Raw genomic sequence first — 13,572 nt, 5'->3', positions numbered from 1 at the left:
CTCTGTTATGGTGAAGTTCTTTCATGTTTAAGGAAAGCATATATGATCCTCCAGCTGAAAGAGATGTAATCTATGTGCAAATGCTTCTTACAGGTGCCAGAAAAGGGATCTTTATACAAATTGGAGTCGAACTTCAAAAGGTTTAATATTACAGAACTGTAGGTAAGGTATCTTTCCTTCTCCCTTTCAATAAAATCAAATTCAACTAAGGAATGCTCACTTTACCACAGCATTGTAGGGAAAATTTTTAAGAGATTGCAAAGAAACATTTAGTGAATGTTCTTTTAGAACTGTAACAAAATAATTAAGAGTAGAATGACTTCTTATATGTCTTCTTCCCTCATCCAGCTCCTCTAAGAGAAAACTTCTATATAGTTTACAACAATAAATTAATTTTCAACTTTTCATTTGAAAGAAATTAAGAGCTTATATAAGTTTTACAAAATAAAACATAAATATTGAAGTCTTTAATTTGCAAGATATGTTTCAGCAACTCTTACTTTAAAATCAGAACTGAAATGTCTTTGAAAAAGACAACTGTATGAGAACCACATTTAAAATGTGTTAAGAAATATTAGTTTTATTTAACCAGTTTTCACAGCTGAATATTTATTCTATAAAAACTTTACAGATTGTACAGTTTATATATAGTTCAAACTACTAGAACAAAAAAGTAGGTCCCACAGATGCAAAAATACTGTACCAATCCAAGGTAAAGGCAGATTTACACACTGTACAGCTCTCCACTGGGAAGGGGAGGTGGGTCAGTTCCAAGTAAAAACTTCAAAACTGTACAAAAATAAGGTTTGATTTCTTTTTCATTCTTCATAATACATTCAATAAGATTGCAAGCACAGATACCCAAGTAATAATAGGTATCTGCAGTCAGGAATCAATAACCACTCCTGAAAGGAATGCAAAATAGGTCTATTTACACAGGGCACTCTTTTACACCATACTGTATATAGTGTATATTTAAAATAATAAAAAAGCATAGACAAAGAACATTAAACATCTAATATAAGGTAGTTTTTTTTAAAGGAGTTTTTTTTTACTTAATAGTGTGCCAAGAGAATTTTAACTTATTAAATAATATATTCTAAGTGAACCTAAAATTTATGAACATAAAATGCATTTTTGGTGTAATACATCAATTAAACCAGCAAATAGGAAAAAAAGAACCAAAAACAAAACCCAAACTGTATATAAAGTAGTATTCTCACCCAGCAACAGAAGCACTTATGTAGTTATTTAAAAAAAACCCAACAAAAAAACAAACCCAGAGAGAGTATTTAAAAACCCACTAAAACTAACTTATAACTTAGGATATTCATACATAAGATATTCAGTGATTCACTAATACTGCAAAACAAGCTTTTTTTTTTGTGGTTTGTTTTTTTTTTTTTTTCTTCCCCCTTCCATTTCCCTCCCACTTCCCCTCATTCCCCTTCCCCAAGAGACAGTGGTTTCTTCATGCTATCTGGGTAAGAATTAAACATATTCCTGCCCCTTTCCTCCCACCCCTCTATACCTCCCCCCAAAAAAGGACAGAGTGTTTTCTTAGCATTAATCCTGAGCACACTCTCTTTTTGGGGATATGCATGATTTAATCTTAATAGGGTTTAATTCCCCAAAATTTTAGAATGTTCTATTACTTGAGGTATTTCAACCTTCTTCTGAGACAATGCCTTATATCTTAGCTGACTCGTTGGGCAGTGAAAGTAAGGGCTGGCTAATACCCGTTTCAATTCTGTATTCTAATGAAAAAGAAAAGCATTATTCCAGACTTCCCTGCCACACAGAAAATAATGCAACACCATTCACTTTTTAATCCATTCTCTATTTGATACAGTACTAGCCAAAGATAACAAACTAGAGCTTTTAAAGAGATGTTTGGTAGTGCACTCTTTTTTTTTTTTTTAGCTTGTGTGTGTGTGTCTACATACACACTCACACACATATTACATTTTTTTATATATATATATATATATATAAAAAAGATATATATGCACACACATACACTTGTGTATGTGTATATATATCTATATAACAATTGGGAGAAAGGAGTTTTGTTCAAATTTAAGTGATACAGTACTTTTAAACCCCTTGACAATAAAAGGGGAGGGGGGGGGTTCACTCCTGTTCCCAAGGGGTGAGTTTATATAGGTTTTTTAAATGGGCATATTTTGTTTGCCCTGATGTCCAAGAAATACAATTCCAGTGTCAATGGGCATCTCATCAGAACTCATCAATTTTCTTCTGCAGATATTTTAACATTGAGTCCATCCCTTGTGCTGAGCCCCAGATTTTCTTCAAAACTTCGCATTCCTTTTCATTTGCTTGTTCCAAGTCCACCTTCATGATATTACGTACTAAAGCTTTGGATTCTTCAAGTACCTAGGCCAAAAAAAAACGGGTGTTGGGTTAGTATTACATGAGAACTGAGTGACGTGTGCACTTACAGGTTTATATGAACGAATCCTGAAGTTGATTATGAACTTAAGCTTATCAATTCATGGACGTGCTATGACCCCAAGAAACATTTCTCATAGTCTTTCTCGTAGCGTCACATAGGATTTCTTTTACCCTATACCAGCACAATTTACAAGTGCACAAAAATGTGGAAATAATGAAAATCATAAAATCATAACTATGAATGTATACATATGGTTTTGTACTGATAACTAGAGAAAACTCCAACTCCATTTTGGTGAAGGCTAATCATAACACTATTATCCAGAACTGCTCTGATAACCAGGCAGACCTTGAATCTCTTGAGCATTTAAAATAGACTGAAAAATCTCATTTGCTTTTCTATTTAGAAAACTATTAATCTGTTTCAAAATAAAAAATTTCTAATGCACAGAACAGTTAATTTGTACTACATCTTTTCTCACAAGAAAGCATCAAATACTGGTAGTTTTAGCTATCTTGTGCAACTGCCAGTAGTGCACACAACCGCAAATGCACTAGGCATTACTTGTAAAAAAAACAAGTTCAACACAATGTCAAGGACTGCATTTATTTCCTTGATAATTTAAATTACAACTCAAGATTTCTGTGTTTCTGTGCAGTTCTCAGGGCAACTGTTCACACTGTTGATTAGAATAAGTTGGAGTTATGCAACCATGTTAAAACCAAAATACATATTGTAAAGAGTCCAATGCTGTTTTAATGTTCTTAACCACAATGTACTATGGCATATGATAAAGAAGAGTCAGATACAAACTTAAAAAAAATCCTCAAAAACCCAGAAACAAAAAGATACATAAGAATGTGTTAAAAGACATTGCTATACTAAAGTGTGGTCCTTGTTTCATGGAAACTTTTTCTTTTTAGGACATAATGCTGTAGTCTAATAATACTTAGATTAACTCTTATTAATCTAATCATAAAAATGTACTGTAAGAAAATAAAGGGAACTTACAACTGAATTACATGTGACAAGTTCCTTAATTCGAACCATTACTTCTTGTGTGAATGTTCCTGGCCAAAACACTTGAGAGACGAGTCCTTTGGCACAAGCTTCCTGCGCAGTCAACTTCCTTCCACTGAACAACATTTCATTGGCCTGAAGGGATAAAAAGTTACTTCTGGTATGAAATGTAATGAGACAAAACTCATTAAAGGAAAAATGTTCAAAACAAATAAGGAAAATGCCTGCACTATTTGAAATATTTTATTATAGCTCTTCCAACTTTTAATTAATACAGAAAAAGACTTGCCTGCAGGTAGCTGATTGGTGGTGTTGGCTATACTATGTCAGTAGTTACAAAAATACAGAGGTCTATGATTAAGGGTTAAATGTGAAAATGTCTTTTGTCATTTCCCATTCATGACTGTTCATTAGCTCTAGCTTTCTTGCAGTATTGCTGACTTGATTAACTGTATATGTGGTAATAGGTTATAATGCCTGGCAGATCTGTAAAACAGCAATGAATACATCAGCTTGCCCTTTATAATAACGTTATAGTTGCAGCAATGAAATCTTTGCTAAAAATCTGCCTTGTCTGTAAATTATAAAGATAACCCAGTTTTGGTAGTAGACCTCCTGGGAACTGCCAGTCTTGGTACAAAAGAACAGTTAAATATTTTGCAACTAAAATGGTTTTTTTAGTTCTGAAAATGTTTGAAAACTAAATATATGGTTTATTTTCAGCACTTCTCAAAAGTCTTAAGCCGTATTTCATTTATGATGCAACATTTCAAATAGCTGGATCATCCTGGAATTTGACCTCCAAAACCCACTGAAGTGAGCAGGATATATTCCAACTTCTGACCAAATTCATAGAACATAAACATTCCCGTTTTATTCAGGAGTTCAATATTGAACTGACACATCCTTTCAAGAGCTGATTTAGCAGTCTTATTAAAAAAAGACCCCAGTATTTAAAAAATCTTGTACATAGTTTAAAGGTACAGAGTACTACATTCTATGCAATTAGGTGATCTCTAGTTCTGTAAATCTTTTTGATTTGTAGTTATCGTACGCATCACTATTTATCAGCTTCCCCATTAAACCTTCGTCCTACAACCATTTACGCTTACACTTTAATTCTACCTTTAGTGAAGTTTCTTATATAGTTAAACTTTTTGTTTGCAGTGACATCTGCACGGAAACAGCCAGTCAGAGTAATTGTCAACCTCAAAACCAAAAAAAAAAAGTTTTACTGTTCCTTAATGACTGCTTTACATTAAAAATATGACAAAGCCTTCGCTGGACTCTTGAAATGTGGGAAATAAGGCTGTTATAAAACACCCAAACCTGACAGGTGTAGCATTTCTGAGGACAAAATTCTGAGTTTTTAAATGTTTTCTAATACTGGAAATTTTGGTAATTATTATAGCAACTTTCAGTTAAGGATCTCAAGTTATCTAATTACTGTACATAATGTTCCTAGTACTGCTATTTTACGCATTAAAAAATTTGAAAACTGAGAGGTCTATTACTTGGCCCTTTGTAATGAAATACAAAGTCTGGCTTCTATGGGCAGTTTGGTTGCTGACTCCCAGTCCATTAGGCATTTAAAAAAAAAAGAAAAAATTATGTTCCTAGGATCTTTTACATAAAATTTATCAATCATCAGCACATCTCTCGTAAGTTAGTAAGGAAAGTTGTGATTCACATACATATAATAATTTAAAAAAACCCAAGCCTTAAACTAAAGGTACAACTTATATACTCCTATAGTTCTACCTCATGTGAAAGCAAAATCAAATATACAAGGTTCATTAATTGTCACAACTATACCTTCTAATTTTCCAGATTATATGTGAATAATACTAACCTGAAACACTGGCCAAAAATCAGCAATATACACAAGTTTGTCTAAAAACAGGAATAATTTTCCTAAGGAGATGTGGAAAAAAAAATTCTTCCAAAATAATTTTAAAAGCTATTTAACATTTATATCAAAGATCAAAATATGAAGTCAATCTAACTGGGCGTTAGGAAAGTCAGAAATTTAAGTAAGTCAGTTAGCTGGTCAGTTCTACATATTCTTCACATGTATCTTTGGTAACAAGGCTAAAAACGAATGCTGGAAAAACCTTAATAATTTTTTTCTAAAACTCAGTATCAACTGCTGAGCTCTCCTGAATGTGAAAAACCACAAGTGATAATGGTGCAGTTATCTTATTTCTGCCAGCTGTAACATAGCATTAGCAGAAAACCTCTCATGAAATGAGCTCTTCCATTAGTGTTCTCAGTTGACAGGTTTTGAAGGGAAATGTTTTGCTCTGGCATCTTCACTTTTGATCTATATACAATGTATGCCAGAGATCCACTGCTAAACAAGTTTTAATCATATAATCATGCCTGGCATCTGCTGTGAACATTAACACACTTGGTGGTTACTTTCCAAGAAATATAATAAATACAGCAATAGAAATGAAGATGATGATAAAAATATTTCATTAATATAAGATTCTTGTTAACAACCTTTGTTTTCTACTCAGTCCATCTTTCTCCTTCCATAGAGGAACCTCACTAGGACATCCTCTGGTCTCTCTTTTACAGTGAGTGCTTTGAGGCTCACGGGGGGCCTTTCATGTAAGCCCACAGGCACTAGCTGCCATGGAGCATCTCGGCTCTCTTGCATTATGGTCAGGAGGCAGCTGGTCTCTGTAACGCCCAAGACCCTGGCTGTGATGTGGACTACAGGCACTACGGAAACGTGTATCCCTCACGGCTGACAGAAAAGCATAAGAAATACTGCCAAGCGTGCTGGAGACCGACAGGGAAACCAGCATGTGAAGCTTGATCACACGGCTCCTGTGCTTTATATCCAGGACCAGAAAACCAGACCAAGAACTCGACAGCAGATGCACAGTAACATATCTCCCCAAACAGACGTCACCTTAATCTCTATTACAGATTATTTTCAAAACTCAAAAGCCAAGTTTAAGAATCCTTCTAAAATTCTTGGTATTCCCAATACAGTATCAGTTTTGAATCCTAAGGTCTGGGCTTCAGATTTCCTGTAATAATGACCTCTATTGAACAAGTTCTGTGGAAAAAAAACAACAAAAAACCAAAACAGCCTCCATGAGCCAGACCTGCTCACCAGCCAAGACTGACCGGGCAGGGAAGATATTGCCAACAATCTTGCAATTGAAGATTTTTACATAACTGCTGATGATAAAAAGAATGCACTGAATCTGACTTACAAGAGTTAAGGGTGGGAATAATACTGCTGAATTAATACGTTTGTAGCAAATTTTATGATGCATACAGAGGCCTTAATTCTTTCTTTTGTATGATATTTTAATGTTTTTTACCCTGAATGTTTCTCATCTCACTCATACCATCTCTTCTTTCTGCTGACTTCCCTCTCCCTTTTATAGATAGAAAGCATGCTACTTTACTTTATCACAATTTTCAATATGGATTCTGCATATATTTCATGAAATTTGCTGATTAAAGTCCAACTTTGTCCCATACAGCATTGACATTGCTATACTGCAGAGGGTTGAGGATAGCATGAAAACAGTGGACTCTTCCCCCCCCCACCTTTTGCACTGAATATTATGGAATTGTTATCACTGGAAGCTTTCAATTTAAATCTTTATATTTAAAAATGAGAGCATTCACAAACACACATGAAAGAATATACTAGGGAAGAGCTTCTTGTGGTTTTTGTACAACTTACTTCTAAAGAAACAAAAAATAACAACCACAAGTCTCTAAAGGACAGGGATGGATGGAATGGATGGATGGATGGATGGATGGCCAAATGAAAAGGGAAAGGAACAATCAGTAGTTTGAAACATGCTAAGGTGTTAAAGATACTCTTATAACTGTTAATCTATTTCAGTTACCTTTTTGTTCTCTTCTAATAACTAAATCTAGACATCACACAATTAGTCATTAGATCTGTTAAAACTGATGCTTTTAATATATAAAAATTGTATTTTTAAATCAAGAAATAACTACAGGGAAAAATTGCCTTTTATAATAAACAGTAATTTAGGCAAAACAGGTGTAGCTACAAAGTGCTTATTTCATACTGCTACTGTTCAACTTTAAATTGGAATGGGACATACGTCTAAGTTTTCAAAGAACACAGCATAAAAATAGTAAGCAACATGCAAATAATCTCAGTAGATTTTTAAATAGCTATTTGTTACATTTGATTCTTTCATCTAATTGGAAAACAAGAAAAGGGATACACTAAGTAACACATGGCTTATGTTTTCAGCAACAATGCAAAGCGTTACCATTTTTTTTTTCAGTCCAGCAATACTGTAAATCAAGTGCAAGACTGAAAAAACTCCTTCACAAAGCTGATTTGGACTGAGTATTTCTTGCATAACACACTAGTGTTAAACATCAGCAGAGATCTACAAAGCGAGGAAGTTTGACACAACTTCTTGGAGAACGAGTGAGCGAAAGCTGAATTACTTATTTTGGATACTAGTATGAGACTGCTAATAGCTGGTGACACAGTGCTCTGCTATGTAACGACACTGACTGCAGACCAGCCCATTCTCTGCTACGCTCTGATGCTGTGCTGAATGCGAGACACTGGTGGCTGGTCCTCACAAGGCATCGGCAGGGAAGGTGTGTCCTGGTATGCAGGACACAACCCTGCTGCCACCGTTAGGGCTAAGGGTGCCCGTGATGTGGGATTAGGTCCCGTGCCTGCCTTCTGTTCTGTGCACGCAGGTGAAGACTAGATTGTAACAGAGAAGCTGTAAATACTGGTTTCTCATGAAAGGTTTTCATGAGAGAAAGAAAAAATAAAGAAAAGACAACACAGCAAAGGTAAAAAGTCTTGAAAACAGTCTAGATAAATTATCACAACTGCACTGTGAAGCTGTCAGCCCCTACCCTGCAAGCTACTTACAGAAGCCAGGCCCATTATCCGAGGGAATGTAAGGGATGAACATCCATCTGGACTTTGCCCAAAAGTAGTGTATGGTGTCTGAAACCAAGCCTTCTCGTTAGCCCAAACCACGTCACACAGAGGCAATATAGATGCTCCAAGTCCAATGGCTGGGCCATTTACTGCTACAATGATAGGCTTCTTAAACTGAATAAAAGTATTCACAAAATTCCTGAAGAGAAACAGAAACATGCACTCACTACATATATAGAGAGTAAAATATACCAGCCCTTGAAAACTCAGTAATAATTCATCTCCACAGTAACAACACTTTCAAAACCAACCTGATAACCTTCCACGATGAGGTGGATAGCTTGGTGGATGAGGGGAGAGCAGTGGATATTGTCTACCTAGACTTCAGAGTGAGGCTTTCAGCGCTGTCTACCATAAGACTCTCATAGTTAAGCTGTTGATGTATGAGCAGTGAGGTGGACTGAAAAATGTCTGAATGGCTGGCCCAGAGGGTGGTGATCAGTGGCACAAAGTCTAGTTGGAGGCCAGTAATTAGTGTTGCACCCCAGGGGGGGTCACTGCTGGAGCTAGTACTGTTCAACAGCTTCCTTCATGATCTGGATGGTGGGGCAGTGTACCCTCAGCAAATTTGCCGATGTTACAAAACTGGGCTGATGATACACTAGAAGGTCGTGCTGCCATGCAGAGGGACCTCAACAGGCTGGAGAAATGGGCTGACAGGAACCTCATGAAGTTCAACAAAGGGAAGTGTGAAGTCCTGCACCCGGGAAAGAACAACCCCAGGTGCCAATATATGCTAGAAGCCAAACAGCTGGAAAGCAGCTTGGCAGAAAAGGACCTAGGGGTCCTGGTGGACACCAAGTTGAACTTGAGCCAGCAATGTACCCTTGTGGCAAAGAAGGCTAATGGTATCCTGGCCTGGATTAGGAGCGTTGCCAGCAGGTTGCAGGAGGTGATCCTTCCCCTCTGCTCAGCACTGGTGTCCAGTTATGGGCACCCCAGTGAAAGAGAGATGTCAAGCTACTGAAGATGGTCTAGCAAAGGGCCACCAAGATGTCTAAGGGATTGGAGCATCTCTCATGTGAGGAAAGGCTGAGAGAGCTGGGATTGTTCAGCCTGGAGAAGAGAAGGCTCAGGGGGGATCTCATCAATGTGTATAAATACCTGAAGGGAGGATGCAATGAGGACAGAGCCAGGCTCTTGTCAGTGGTGCCCAGTGATAGGACCAGAGGCAGTGGGCACAAACTGAAACACAGGAAGTTCCCTCTGAACATCAGTTAACACTTTCTTACTGTCAGGGTGACTGAAGAGGCAGGTCAGCAAGGTTATGGACTCTCCATCCTTGGAGATATTCAAAAACCCTGCCTGGACATGGTCCCGGACAAGCTGCTCTAGGTGACCTTGCTTGAGCAGGGGCAGTTTGAACAAGATGACCTCCAAAGGTCCCTTCCAACCGCAACCATTCTCTGATTCTGTGAAAGCCTAGCATTTCTCCCAGCCTAACAAAGCACAGTAATTGGGCAGGTGCAGATTTAATGCCCCTCCTACAAGCACTAGCTGATATGGCACTTGTGGTTTATTAACATGCCTCACAGCCCTCTCTTAGATGAGGCTGTAGTCATACCTCACCTCTGGGCACCAAAACTGTGGTTACAGCCCTGCTTGGTTTTCACTGTGTTTATGTATGACATCGGTATAAGGTATCTATCTATATATTTTTAAGTGAAGGTATAAGGTGTATAGGTATAAGCAAAGACAGGCAAAGCATTAATGAGTTTCCTTAAGGAGTATTTCTGGACTTTTGGGAGACAGCTTTTCTTAATAAATAAATCTGCCTTTTTAATTTATGAACAAGCCATAAATAGTAGAGGTCCATTATCACATATCACACACCTGTAAACTTCTCCTCCTTACCTCCCTCTCTCGGTTGGTCATAATGCTATAGGTGCTATGCTATTAAGTTACAAATGCATATTCTCATCCTCATTATCAGCACAAAATGACAATTCATTCCAGTACCCACAAAGCATGGATGCTTACATGCTTCTCTGTTCTCAAACAGTAAATGCCTTCAAGAGCTTCTTAGGAAAAAGTAAGTGTAAAAGTACGTGTGCATACACACACACATTAGACCAAGCAGAGACTTCTAAAACCTCGAAGCTGAGGTGCAGATATTTCTCAGTTAATAGCTACCACATATAATGAAGAAGTTGTCCATATTTACTTCAAATACATGATAAATTCCGGTTAGAATACAGTGGACAACATACGGTTGTCCGCACCTGTAAAGCACTCCTTTGCTCTGAATGACAGGTGATTTTTCATTTCAGTATTGGATGCTGAAATATGGGATTTTTATAAAAATTTTTAAAAAGGGGGATTTAGTGGTAATTTTAAAGTTTGCTCTATCTGTGTTATCTCTTTTTTTGTATTTCTGTGAAACAGGACATTTTTACTATATTGCATCCATCACTAAAGGTTATCATGCTGCTGCTTCTAGTGAACTGAAACAGATGAATGCAAAAAAATTTCTCCTGGAACCACCTTATGCAAGGTGTCATACAAACATCCCATCCAGAGACTTAAGATAATTTTAATCATGTCTGAATATTCCAGAGAGGACCACCTCTAGCATATATATGAAAAATACCATTATTACATTGGAAGAGGGGGTTCATAGGTGTTTTAAGTTGCCTTTATCCATTTTATTAACAATGAATAATGGGTGACAAATCAGGCTTCTGGAAGGGCCTGAATTAAACTGTGACAGAAGTGACAGAAGCTCAGTGTTAAGAGCCTCTGTCCCCTGGCCGCATCCTGAAGTCACTGCATGAGCAACTTTTACGTGGCATGATTGAAAATTTTCCTTTGAAAAAACTAACTATTATCATCTCTATGAGCCAACTGTGCCTCCAATGAAACAGGCTTTATATGTTACAAGGCCTTTTTTAGAGACATGGATATGGATATGTCTTTTTTAGAGACATAGGATATTGATAACGACAACAGAACATAGGTCTCTGAAGGAATACAGGTACTCTGGAAACATACAAGAGGTAATCCAAGAGCCCAGGCCCTCAAAACCAGCATTCAAATGATAAGCTACTTGTATGTACTGTTAAAACACGTCTCTCTAAGATCTGTACTTTTTTCAATACATAGTTTGTAGTAGTTCAGCTCATTTTGTTTAAACATTAGGTACCTAGCGTTGGGATGATGTTCACTAGCATTAATCTACTCCTCTAAAATATCCATCATCCCACTGCTCTGAATGTACTGTATTAAGTTACTCATTCAATGCACATCTTGTATTTGTGTGTGTTAAATTTGTTTTCCTGAAACCCTGTGGCTGTTTAAGTCTTTTAAAATTGGTTTCAACTGGAGGAGTATTACCATACTACCCGTTTTCATAGTTAAATTTTAGTAGTAAAAATAGTGATGCATGAAATGACAACCCAAACAGAAAGGGACAGGGAGTATAAAGAAGTGCTGCACACTATATCACATAACAGGTGAATGTCTGAGAGCTTGTTGAATTAGAGGATTTTTGAATAAAAAAAAGAAAAAAAGTCAGACTACACGATGAAGAATGAAGAATACCCACTCAGATGACTGAAGATAATCTTACATACCTAATAGCTTCTGCCATCTTAGTGCTTTCTTTTTTTCTATCATCTGTTAAACGTCGTATAAAATAAATAAAATCAAGACCACAGCAGAAAATGCTACCAACTGCACTGAACAGCACAAGTTTACTGTCATCTGCAGCTGCTGTGTTCAGTGCACTTTGGACTTCCTTCATTACCTGAAAAAAAAAAAAATTAGAATCTTTTTATTACATCATTAAAAAGTAGCATACTCTTCTCCCCTCCTCCCCCCATGAGATCTTCAACATCTTTAATTTTTCCTTAGGATCCACTCAACCATCATATTAGAAAAGTTAACTTTTTTCATTATCCCAAAATAAGAAAGTTAAAAAAAAAAAAGTATTAGAAGCTTTGTATTTCAAAAATGTAATTAGCCGGAGATAATGAAATCATTAAGAAAAGATCTATTAGATGTTATCTGTAACTAAAGCACTCATTCAGCATTTCTGTAATTTGGACAGCAGATGGCATATGTAACCAGTTCAGAAAAAAAGAACCTTAATTCAGGCTAAAGCTTGTTTCAAGTTGCACTTCATAAATCGCCACGTCTTATAAGAGACAGTACATCTACACGTTCAGATAACGTAGTTAAAACTCAACTGAATTAGAGTTGAAGTCAGTTGTATGTGTAACATCTTGCAAGCAACCACCTGAATCTAGCTTCATGTATGTTTGTGCCTGAATAACAGGCATAAATGAGGCAGAGACTTAGAATTCCCTTAGCACCCTTCCCCCCAAAAAATCAGAATTGTTCTGACCTCTGGATTTAGTGAATTATTTTCAGATGATTTTGTTGATAGCAAAATGTGTGTGAATCCATCTTGTTTCCTGACAACAATGTCTCTGTACCGGTACGCACTCTCCGTTTGTCTCACGCTGAAACGTAGCCTTTTATCAAAAGGTTGATCTCTCCTGTCATCAATAAACCTCCGTTTGCTGGCTGTCACTCCTGTTACAGATGTCTGTATGTTGGTTGTACCATTGGCTGCTAATGCTTCCATAAAGGTGGATGTACCTGGAAATAGTTTAAACAACAACATTCTATTAATTACATTTTATCAGCTCAGCGGTTTCAAAATCCCTATTAGCATGAAAACACACTAGTCATATTAAGAACACACAGTAAATATGAAACTCAGTCCCCTGGAAGTTACTGAAATGTTACAGAAATAGACACTGTGCAGAGAAAAATTAAAGTGACAAAGGGATCCAACAAATTCATTTTACAGTTGTGAGAAAATACATTTTAAACAAGCCAAACAGACCAATCATCATTTACTTATTTTTAGAAGGAAGATTGGTATTCCTAATACCAATGCACTTCAGTAGGTTAACACTCTGCTTTCTCCCTTTCCAACATCTTTAAGTCGTCTAACAGCATCAAGTTTGCAAACAGAAAGCAGAAGCCTTTTGTTTCAAACACCACGAGAAGTTAATATACGGAAGAAAATGACACAAAAAGAACTTGATTGACAAGATCATATAAAGCCTAACAGTCTTTAAAGGAAAATGGAAATGAAGAAATACAGACTATCCTTCTGTGAGAGGGAAACAAGACCCATGCA

At 36.7% G+C, this 13,572-nt stretch overlaps 1 protein-coding gene across 3 annotated transcripts in view; it reads right to left on the bottom strand.

Annotated features, from left to right (window-relative positions):
* Window positions 1-546: 546 nt before the first annotated feature.
* CDYL (chromodomain Y like) overlaps window positions 547-13,572 on the bottom strand; it is a 107,372-nt gene continuing 94,346 nt past the window's right edge. For 2 of the 3 annotated variants that reach the window (XM_072853228.1, XM_072853229.1), the window contains 5 exons: window positions 12,766-13,022; window positions 11,993-12,165; window positions 8,349-8,559; window positions 3,428-3,571; window positions 549-2,397 (listed from right to left, as the gene is read on the bottom strand). In XM_072853228.1, the coding sequence (XP_072709329.1) occupies window positions 2,239-2,397; window positions 3,428-3,571; window positions 8,349-8,559; window positions 11,993-12,165; window positions 12,766-13,022 (944 nt within the window). In that variant the 3' untranslated portion in view covers window positions 549-2,238. Of the gene's footprint in view, window positions 2,398-3,427; window positions 3,572-8,348; window positions 8,560-11,992; window positions 12,166-12,765; window positions 13,023-13,572 lie in introns of all 3 variants that reach the window. The other variant, XM_072853230.1, reaches the window with a different exon arrangement.

The sequence above is a fragment of the Ciconia boyciana genome, chromosome 2 (genome assembly GCF_034638445.1).
Source record: "Ciconia boyciana chromosome 2, ASM3463844v1, whole genome shotgun sequence".
NCBI classification, from domain to species: domain Eukaryota; kingdom Metazoa; phylum Chordata; class Aves; order Ciconiiformes; family Ciconiidae; genus Ciconia; species Ciconia boyciana.
This window is presented reverse-complemented; position numbering and strand designations above follow the sequence as displayed.